Here is a 10,435-nt window from a genome sequence, read left to right as displayed (position 1 = left end):
GGTTCGGTGGTGAGGAAGGGTTTCACTTCCACTCTAAATAAAAGATAAACAGGCTGGATCCTGGACTTAAATTCGGGGTCGTCTTCTTCATCCTGTCTTCCTGATTCCTTCTGCCATCACTGCGTCTAAAATACAAAAAGTTGAAAGGAAGCACATCCGTTGTATTTTAGAAAATAATGTATTTACTTCGGATGGATTGAAAGCAAACCTCGGTGTCAGATGCAGGATCCACAGAAACAGGATGAAAGCCTCGCTCTGTGCCGACCTGTCCCTGCTGTGGAGCGGCTGGCTGTCCGGTCTGTCCGTAGTACGACGCCTGCAGCCGGTAGTACTCTGCCCAGGCAGCGCTGTAGTCCGGCTCCCCCCCCGCTGTGGACGCTGCCCCCCCCGCTGCTCCTCCAGGTGCAGAGCCGCCTGCCTGGCCTGGAGGAGGGATAAAAGAGACACATCACCATAACAGTCACTTCCACTTTAAGAACAAGTTCACCTGAGGAAACAACAAATCAACACGTATTATCTCTGACCAGGTTTTGATGTTTAAGTGACAAAAGATATCTTACTCAAACCAACTCGATGCACACTAATGCTAAGCAACACAGATCAGAAATGTAATATATAAAATATTGAAAAAGATGAACAAAACATTTTTAATTACATTTTCAAAAATAAAATGGATGTCATGGATATTATTTTTGTTTATTATTATTTGTATGATGTGTTTATGTGCTTTTGTGGTTTTATCTTGTATTTTGTATGTCACTGCTGAACAACAAATTGTTTTGGGGGATATTATCAACTACATTTGGCCAATCCTGTTGGACCTGTCTGCTGCATTCGACACGGTGAACCATCAGATCCTCCTTCACACTCTCCAAGAACTTGGAGTATCAGGCTCTGCACTTTCCCTCCTCACCTCATACCTCAAAGACCGCACCTACAGGGTTACTTGTAGGTGCGGTTACAGTATTGTCATACTGATATTCTGTACACACTGTGAAGACCACTGAGACAAATGTAACATTTGTGATATTGGGCTATATAAATAAACATTGATTGATTGACTTGGAGAGGGTCTGAGTCCGACCCTTGTCAATTAACTACAGGGGTCCCTCAGGGCTCTGTTCTTGGTCCTCTCCTCTTCTCCCTGTACACAAACTCGCTCGGATCTGTCATTAGCCCGCATGGTTTTTCATACCACTGATACGCTGACGACACCCAATTAATTCTGTCCTTTCCCCGCTCAGAGACCCAGGTCGTCGCACGCATCTCTGCTTGTCTAGCTGACATCTCTCAGTGGATGTCCGCTCATCATCTCAAGCTCAACCTTGACAAAACTGAAGTGCTTTTCCTTCCGGGAAAAGATTGTCCCTCTCTTGACCTAACTATCAACATCGGCCCCTCTGTTGTTTCCCCGACTCAGACTGCAAGGAATCTGGGTGTGACCCTAGATAACAACCTGTCGTTTACTGCAAACATCGCTGCTACAACCCGCTGCTGCAGATACACGCTTTACAACATCAGGAAGATACGTCCCCAGCTGACCCAGAAATCGACGCAGGTTCTGGTCCAGGCTCTCGTCACCTCACGCCTAGACTACTGCAACTCCCTCCTGGCTGGTCTACCTGCATGTGCCATCCGACCTCTGCAGCTCATCCAGAATGCAGCGGCTCGTCTGGTCTTCAACCTTCCAAAATGTTCCCACACCACGCCGCTCCTCCGCTCCCTTCACTGGCTTCCGGTAACTGCTAGAATTCACTTCAAGACACTGGTACTTGCGTACCATGCTGCGAATGGATCTGGCCCTTCCTACATCCAGGACATGGTTAAACCGTACACCCCAGCACGTGCTCTACGCTCTGTATCAGCCAAACGGCTCGCTGCACCCTCGCTGCGAGGGGGACCCAAGTTCCCATCAGCAAAAACACGTGGGTTTGCTATCCTGGCTCCAAAATGGTGGAATGAGCTCCCCATTGAAATCAGGACCGCAGAAAGCTTACACACCTTCCGGCGCAGACTGAAAACTCATCTCTTTCGACTCCACTTCGAGCGATAGAATGACTAACAAAGAACTGCTAACAGAGCACTTATATACTAATAAAGGACTGGCTTATCTAAAGCCAGTTGAGTAGCACTTGAAACGATTGGCTCTTTGAAACCTGATGTTCTTATATGATTCTGTTTTCTTCAAGGTTGTGTCTTCCTGGTCGAATGTACTTATTGTAAGTCGCTTTGGATAAAAGCGTCAGCTAAATGCAATGTAATGTAATGTAATCCAAGGATAAGATTCAGATTTATTCTATTAATGTTTAATATTTTCACTGTTTAACCAAAGTGAATTAGGTCAAAAGTTTCATTTGAGCATGTGAAGAAATTAGAAAAAAATGAGAGCTGAGTTTGACCTGCATTAGTTCTAAAAGATGGCACTTACAGCTTCACCTGCCTTGGCCTGACTACTGCTATGGGTTGTCTGGGCTAGTCGCTTATCGCTTAGCTTAGCTGACAAATGTTAAAATGGGTCAAACACCCACATTTGGCAAGGCAAGGCAAGTTTATTTATATAGCACTTTTCAACACAAGGCAATTCAAAGTGCTTTACAAAATATGAAAGACATTAAGAAAGTGGCATTTAAAATCATTTAAAAAGAAAAGCTAATAAAAGAAACATTAAAAGAAAAAATACATGGATAAAAGTTACAGTGCAGTTTAAGATGTGAATAGTTCAATTAAAAGCAGCAGCAAAAAGAAAAGTCTTCTGGTTTCTGGGAGTTGGTTCCAGATATTTGGTGGAGCATAATAACTGAACTCTGCTTCTCCATGTTTAGTTCTGACTATGGGGACAGAAAGCTGACCAGTCCCTGAAGACCTGAGAGATCTGGATGGTTCATAATTTAGCAGAAGGTCAGAAATGTATTTTGGGCCTAAACCATTCAGTGCTTTATAAACCAGCAGCAGTATTTTGAAATCTATTCTTTGACACACAGGAAGCCAGTGTAAAGACTTCAGAACAGGAGTGATGTGATCCACTTTCTTAGTGTTAGTGAGGACTCAAGCAGCGGCGTTCTGAATCAGCTGCAGCTTTCTAATACATTTTTTAGTGAGACCTGTGAAGACACCATTGCAGTAGTCGAGATCTAGTCTTTTAATCCAAGATATGTTCTTTAGGTGATAGTAGGCTGATTTAGTAACTACTTTTTGGTGTTGGTCAATCATCCCTAACAAAATGAATTCCTTCTAAGTTGTATGGGTTACATAAAACCCATTAACATTATGTATTTAGTCTCCCGGCTGAAGTTGATGATGACTGGTTTAAAGCAGCAGAACATTTCAGGACCAATAGAAAAGCAGGTAAAGCTCCAGAGGGAGTTGTTCTGCGGCCTCACCCATCTGCTTGTAGTACTCCTCCCAGGCCTTGCTGTAGTCTGGCTGGCCCCCGGGCGTCTGTGCAGGCTGGGTCTGCGCCACTGAAGGTTGGGCCCCTCCTCCTGCCGGGGTAGCGGGGTTCTGGGCTGGACCCCCCCCTGGCGGCTGATGGTAGTACTGAGCGTAGTAGGCCGCCCAGGCTGCGTTGGGGTCATTGGCTGCTGCCATGCCTAGAAAAGATGCAGGGTGGAGGGGGTGAGGTCCTGCTACTGGCCTGGAGACCGGGCTTGGAGACCAGGGGGGAAACAGAGACACGGTTAGCTGCTGCTCAACGTCAAGACATCTCATCACAACATTACCATCAGTACTCCTGTTCACCTTCCTAGACTTAGAAAACAAAAAGGCATTACTCATCTGAAAATAGGACGGTTAAAACGTATAGCCTGGGATGAAAGCACTGTAGCAGCCAACATGCTAAAAAGAGCATAAAATAAACATTGATCCCCCAAAACCAGGAGAGGCAGTGATGTCAACGGTGACTCACTGGAGTCATGGGGGGCCTGGGGCTGCCACTGCTGGTAGGTGTTGCTCCAGCCCTGAGGGGGGTACTGGTGATGACCACCACTGAGGAGAAGAGCAATGGTTGGCATCACTATGACATGATAGGGAAACAAATGATACTCTGAAATGCAACTTTACAAACTATTGAATTTAGAAGAAAACTAAGTCTTCTGACCAAAATGTTTTTCAGGTTATATTTTCCATCAACAATTTATTAAAACAAGTTAAAGAGGAAGCCACAACATTAGCCTTTGGTGGCTGCTAAACAAATAGCAAAAATGGTTCATTCATGAGATTTCAGCACATAAAACCACCACTGATCTCTTATGCAGCTGCAGAATACAAATCAGCTACTTCTCAGTCCGGTAAGATGCCCCCTCGCTTATTTTCCCCTTCAGATTTGCACGGATTTCATACATGGCCTCTCTGTAATCCAGTGAACAGAATCATGTTGTAACTACAGTACGGAGAACTTTAATATCTGAAGCTTTACAAACAGTTGTATGATAGTCCTTGTTACTCACTGTGGTGGTCCGGGCGCCCCAGGCGGTCCAGGGTTGTATGGGTCAGGGTTGTAGAGACCCATTGGACCTCCAGGACCTCCAGGACCTGGTCCACCTGGCCCCGGGCCCACAGGACACAGGGGGATCTGAAACATGTTAATTAATCCAAATGAAGAAGAACCGACATATTTACCTATGTGTAAGTACAAATTAAAATAGAAAGTACCTCAATCTTCTCCTCGATGAGCTGCTTGGCGTGGTCAATCTGCTGCGGCGAGCCCCGGATGATAAAGATCTTGAAGTTGGGGTCTCCGTTGGGGGGCGGTTGTCTGCAGATTTCTACAAAGGCCCCTGTCTGCTGGTTGATGGATTTAACGTTCTCTCCTCCCCGGCCAATCACAAGTCCACACTTGTGGGCAGGAATAGAGAAGGTAATTTCCCCTCCAGGGGGCCCCCAGCCGCCTTGACCCCCACCTCGACCCCTGTTGCCTGCAGGCATGCCTGGAGGACCTGGGGGACCCTGTGGTTGGAGCGGAGAGAAAGCCTCAGTATTTTAGCAAGCATGCTTGAGGATTATTACATCTTGCTGCCATACGTTTACTATTATGCACAATTGATTGGGAATATACTTTATTACATTTACCCCCTGTCCCTCATCCCGGACCCTGATGCTCTGCAGCAGGTCGTTGATGATCTGAGAAGCGTGGTCGCAGCAGTCAGGGGGGCCACTGATGTGTGCGATCTTATCTGGACCAGTCCCATCATCTGTAGGAAAGATTGAAATCTGCATTTAGCTGTATTCTTTTTTTTGTTTTTATCAAATGACCTATGTGGAAGGGTCCATGTAAGTGCCTAAACTCAAAACCTCACACAGGCCAGGTAAAGGCTATCTTCTCTATTATTGAACAATCAGTTCAACACAATAATGGATGTTAAGTCAATAAAAAAGAGAGAGCAAGATGACACCAGATTTGCAACCAGTGAGAGATTTGCCTGATTCAGCAGATATTGGGCAACATCACAATGCAAGCAGCTGTCTGTAAACCCTTTTTACAGAAAAGGGACAAGGTAATTGCTCTGGTGAAATAAAGACACCACGTCTTTCATTTACATTTATCATTCGTTAAAAGACAAAAAAGTATAGGGTCAATGAGAGCCAAAAAGGTGCCTTTTTTATTAAATCGGCATCAAACTTTCATGTTCTCTTGACATTGATTAGAACATTTATGTGCGGTTAAAGCAACATCAACATATTAATCATTAAAGTCAATTCAAGGCCTGACTCCTACCTTGTTTGAACTGTATCCTAACTCCGGCATCATTCTGGATTTTCTTGATCATCTCTCCATTGCGCCCGATAACCACACCAACTGAGTGTCTCGGTATAGGAATCTATGTGGAAAACAGACGTTTTTTAAAACCAATTTGGTTCAAAGGCAACTTATCCCACTTCTTATTTTGCTCCGTCTCACACAAACTCACATCCATGCCTCCTCCCATCCGGGCGCTGAAGTCATTTCTTTCATTGAAGCCACCGTGGTCCCTCTCCCTCAGGATGTCCTGCACCATCTCCTGGGCTTGCTGAAAAGGAAAACACGATGATGACATTACATGGCAACTGGACACAACAGATTTATGTTGACATTTATGAGAAGATTATATAAATGTACTTTGACTTTATAGGGATCTCCGATGATGCGTAGGGGCTTGTCAACGTTGGGTCCCTGAGTGACATCCTGGATCAGAATCATCTTCACCCCTGCACGCTCCTGGATTTCACGCGATTCTGCATTATCATGATTGAATACTGGATGTATGCTTTAATGTAGTTACAGTTTCTAAAATGCAGTTTACCTGCAGCTGTTTGATAGTCTCTCCTCCCTTTCCAATGACCAGCCCAGCCTTGCCTGCTGGGATCATCATCTCGTGCACCGTGCCGCTCTGCCCGTTGGTGGACTCGTGATAAGAAGAAGGGGGCGTACCCCTCCCTCGAGACACGATCTCTTCCAAAAGTCTCCGGGCATTCCTATCCAGGGAAGAGCTGACCAGTTACTCTGCGTCCTTTTTACAAAATGTTGTAATCAAGCTGATCTAACGGCCATTGACAGTAAGCAATTAAGGTCTGTACAGGTTAACCATTTACAAATAGCATCGTAGGGCTTCAAACTAAGTGCCTAATTTATATAAAGCTTGGCCAGACATTATTTTTGAAATAATTTGATACATTAATAAAAATGGTTTATTAATTGGCTCCTTTCATGGCAGTCAGGGTCACATAAAATCAGTGATAACAATCTCATTTTTAAGCAATGTTCTTGCCAGGTTTTTTTGGACAAATTTCACAAATACATGGCCACCCAACATCATACGTAACATAAACAAAACAAAAGTGAGCCTATTTTCATAAGGTCTGATACTTACTGTATGGAGTCTTGGGAACCTGTGAGAGACACGCTCCTGTCTGGAAGGCCTCCACTGTCTGGACACACACACATAGAATACCAATATTAAAATTAAAAAGGTAAACTATAGTGAAAATGTAAACCAGTGGATGAGTAAAGCAGTACCTGGAGCTATCTGAACCTTGCAACCGGACTCCTGTTGAATCTTATTGATCTGTTCACCCTCACGGCCAATAACTGTGGACAAAGAGAGATACAACTTTGTTGTGAGTGAGTCACACTCTCAAAGCGTATCTTTTTGTGTGCTAAAAGTAAAACTGAGTTGGTTTGAACTCACTGAGTCCCACCATGCTGTCCGGGACACTGTATTCCTCTGTGTTGGAGGCAGGCCTGGAACTATCAGCAGGCAAGAATGACAATCAGGGAAAAAGAGGCAATAAATCAGGCAACATTTATAAAAAGGTTTCAAACTTATACATACAAACAACTGAAAATGATCAGATCCTACCTTTGTTGTGCAAGAGCAGCCAGTTGTGCACCAATAGCTGAGACATAAACAGAAAAAAAGAGATTACAGCTGGAAGTCTCTACTAAATAGTGTCAGCTATATATATATTTTTTTTTTATCACAGCGCAAAAAGGAAACATTGAATAGAGGGATGCACTCACACAATGCATTGGCTGAATCCAAGTCACTCTGAGCAGCCAGCTTTTTACTCTCCGGTTCATCTGTCAGGCGCATGCAATACAGACAATACAGGTAAGAAAGGTATTTATTCAATTGGGTGACAAAATAAACCTTTTGATTAAGAAGACTGTGCACTGAGTAGTGAGGTGACCAATACCTGCATCCTCCAGCTGGCGTTTCTGTGCAGTGAAGGGAAAGCCATCTGATGCAGTGTTGTTGTTCGTGGGAGGAGGACCAGCATCAACTCCAATCTTTGCTGCAATCTGAAAAGAAAGAATAAAGGTAACCATGACAATTGAGCTGTAAAAAAACAGATTGTCCTACCCTCCCCTTCAAGCAGGGACGTGCACAGACATTTTGGGGGGCAGGAGCTCAGGTGAGAAAAAGGGCACTTCCCCTAATAATTTATAAAAAAATGTTTTAAAACAAAAAGTAAAAAATAGTTGCACATCTCTGAGATACTGACCAATTTATTTTAATACCCTCACACTCACGCAATTGTTTAATACTCAACAGAATTCTACAAAAATAATCAGCTAACACAGAGACAATGGTCTTCTTTAGTAATCACTACGCACAAGAGCAGACAACAAACTAGTACAATTAATAGTTATTAAATGAGCAACAAACAATCAAAATTATGAAGTTACTGTTTAAGGCAGAACATTGCAGGCAAAAGATCGTTAGGTCTGAATTAATATAGGTATAAAGCTAATCTGCATTTAAACATAACATTTCCGGGGTAAATACTGACTTGACGTAAGTAACTATCTGGGGAAGTTGTGAGGTTGTTGTTTTTTATCCTTTTCACCTGCAATGCCCTGGTAACATGCAAATTTGCGCATTTTAATTAGGCCTAGTTAACGCCTAATTTGCATATCAATGTGGTGATTGTGATTACGTTATTTACAACACATTGTACTGTATTCACCTGTAGTGTCTCCCCTTAAGTGCAGTAGGCCTACATTAGCCTGTATGCCCATGATAAATGGCCTTAGCTAAACCTTGAGCTAACTTATCCATTAGCTGTACCCTACTTTACTTTTTTGTCTTTTGGCTAATTAGCTGTAAACTCGACGCACTGGCAGTTTAGTCATGTGTTCATCTCCACTCACCTTCAGACAACAAGCCAAGAAAAGCCGGCTTAACATGGGACTTTAAGGTGGGAGGTGCTGCTACCTGTCGGTCTGAAGTGACTGCCGATGACTGTCCGCACCGCTGTGCGCGAGAAGTGTAGGGAGGGAGGGTTGAGAGAGCATCGGAACTTCACAGTCTAATCTCCCGACCTGATATTTTTATTTTGTATTCAATCAATATATTTTTGGAAAGGGAAACTGTGTGCAAACATCAGTAGATATATATTAATTTATTGGAGAAAAACAAATGGAAAAAAAAGCACCCCATAAAAAGGGCACTTTCTCTGGAGGAAGAAAAAGGGCAGGGGCTCAAGCCCACTTTGATGTATATGTGTGCACGTGCCTGCCTTCAAGTGTGCCAACATGATAAAACTCAAGTATAAGCTACACTTGAGACTGAGCATGTCAGACTTAAGGTCTGGAAGAGAATAACCTTTTTTATGCCAAGGATTTTTTCACAAACAAGGAATTGATTTGTTTTTTTTGCAATGCTCTCAGTAGACATATGAAGGTAAAGAATAGACAGGACTATAATGTACAAAAGTAATATGTAAAAAGTATATAAATAAATGAAGTTGTCCATCTGTCTGATCTGGGACATCCACGATAATAATATGAAGTCTAAAGTCAAGTCAAATCAAATCCACTTTATTGTCAATTTCCGTGTGTGATACAAACAGGGATATCGAAATGCCACTTCTCACAGTCCCAAATAATACAAAAATATAAATCCACTTAAAAATAACATAATAAATAATTAAGACTAGGCCTATATACAGTAGTTAGTTGATTGGATTTTGGTTATTTTACAAGTTGCCCTTTTTTCTTGGCATGTTTTATGCCAACCAGGTGTTTGCCATCATACCTGCATGGGTTTTATATAAACCACCCCCACAGTTAGTATAAACATCAAACCCATAATGTTGTATTTGTATTGACTCGAATTTAGGTAATTGTTAAGCTAATCTTGCAAGTTGTATTTTCCTATCACCCTGTCACTTACACACTGGGTTTGTTGGAACACACAGACAGTGTTTCAGCTAATGTACGACAAGCAGTGGCCATACATTACTAGCTTACTTTTACAACTATTAACAATTCGTAAATACATGATAATTCAGAATATCAATAGTATATATCATGCTGTGTTAACAATATTAGCCCATAAGCTAAGCAGAAAGCTAGCCCTCCCCCAGCTCAGCTGTCACCTCCCTCCTCCTCACCAGCCGGGCCCGCTGCACTGCGTCCGCGAACACATCTTTCTGGATGCCTCCTGCCCCGTTCCCGAGAGCTGTTTGCCCGCCCAGAGGGTCCCCGGGTCCCGCTGCAGGCACCGCATTGTACTCCGACATGTCGACCAGAAGACAGGTGCTGGAAAGAAAGCAGAAAAGCAGGAGTTGCGTAACACTGGGACGAAAAGTAAAAAAAAATAACGGGTACAGGAAAACAACGGAGAGAAACGACGGAAGCCTGTAAGGTGCTTTCGCGTTTGTATTACTCTGTTATCATCATCAGTGTTGGAACCTTGGAACAAGTAGTAATAATATAATTTGCTTAAATACAAGTACAAATATTATGGTCCACTACAAGTAAAAGTCCTGATTTAAATGTTCTACTTCAGTAAAAGTATAAAAGTAATTGTATCAAAATGTGATTCGAGTACAAAAAGTAAAATTACTCATCAGCTCAATGACCTGATTCAGGATAATATAAAGTACAGCAGTATTATCAGCTAAATGTACTTCAAGTTTCAACAGTAAAAGTACTCCTTTATGCATCTTTTCA

General features: G+C 42.9%; 1 protein-coding gene across 5 annotated transcripts; it reads right to left on the bottom strand.

Moving 5' to 3' along the window:
* Positions 1-31: 31 nt before the first annotated feature.
* On the bottom strand, positions 32-10,105 carry LOC117451555 (far upstream element-binding protein 2-like). 5 transcript variants are annotated; one of them, XM_034089913.2, is made up of 19 exons: positions 9,859-10,105; positions 7,672-7,777; positions 7,496-7,555; positions 7,335-7,371; positions 7,164-7,222; positions 6,992-7,063; positions 6,846-6,903; positions 6,279-6,450; positions 6,095-6,193; positions 5,907-6,005; positions 5,714-5,816; positions 5,062-5,189; positions 4,651-4,944; positions 4,446-4,570; positions 4,276-4,347; positions 3,905-3,984; positions 3,381-3,590; positions 209-423; positions 32-125 (listed from the first exon to the last, which is right to left on the bottom strand). In XM_034089913.2, the coding sequence occupies exons 1-19, from the start codon at positions 10,000-10,002 to the stop codon at positions 117-119; spliced, it is 2,142 nt and encodes a 713-aa protein (XP_033945804.1). In that variant the 5' UTR covers positions 10,003-10,105; the 3' UTR covers positions 32-116. The 5 variants fall into 5 exon arrangements, with proteins under 5 accessions (XP_033945804.1, XP_033945805.1, XP_033945806.1 ...); XM_034089914.2 differs by having other exon boundaries at positions 5,068-5,189; XM_034089915.2 differs by lacking the exon at positions 4,276-4,347 and having other exon boundaries at positions 5,068-5,189.
* Between the last annotated feature and the right edge of the window lie 330 nt (positions 10,106-10,435).

This window comes from Pseudochaenichthys georgianus, chromosome 8, assembly GCF_902827115.2.
Source record: "Pseudochaenichthys georgianus chromosome 8, fPseGeo1.2, whole genome shotgun sequence".
Taxonomy (NCBI): domain Eukaryota; kingdom Metazoa; phylum Chordata; class Actinopteri; order Perciformes; family Channichthyidae; genus Pseudochaenichthys; species Pseudochaenichthys georgianus.
This window is presented reverse-complemented; position numbering and strand designations above follow the sequence as displayed.

Coding starts and splice junctions, on each gene's coding strand:
- LOC117451555 (XM_034089913.2), bottom strand. CDS start 10,002: ATGTCGGAGTACAATGCGGTGCCTGCAGCGGGACCCGGGGACCCTCTG. Junction 7,064..7,163: donor GGACAGCATGGTGGGACTCA/GTGAGTTCAAAC, acceptor CTTTGTCCACAG/TTATTGGCCGTGAGGGTGAA. Junction 4,348..4,445: donor GGGGCGCCCGGACCACCACA/GTGAGTAACAAG, acceptor ACTGGATTACAG/AGAGGCCATGTATGAAATCC.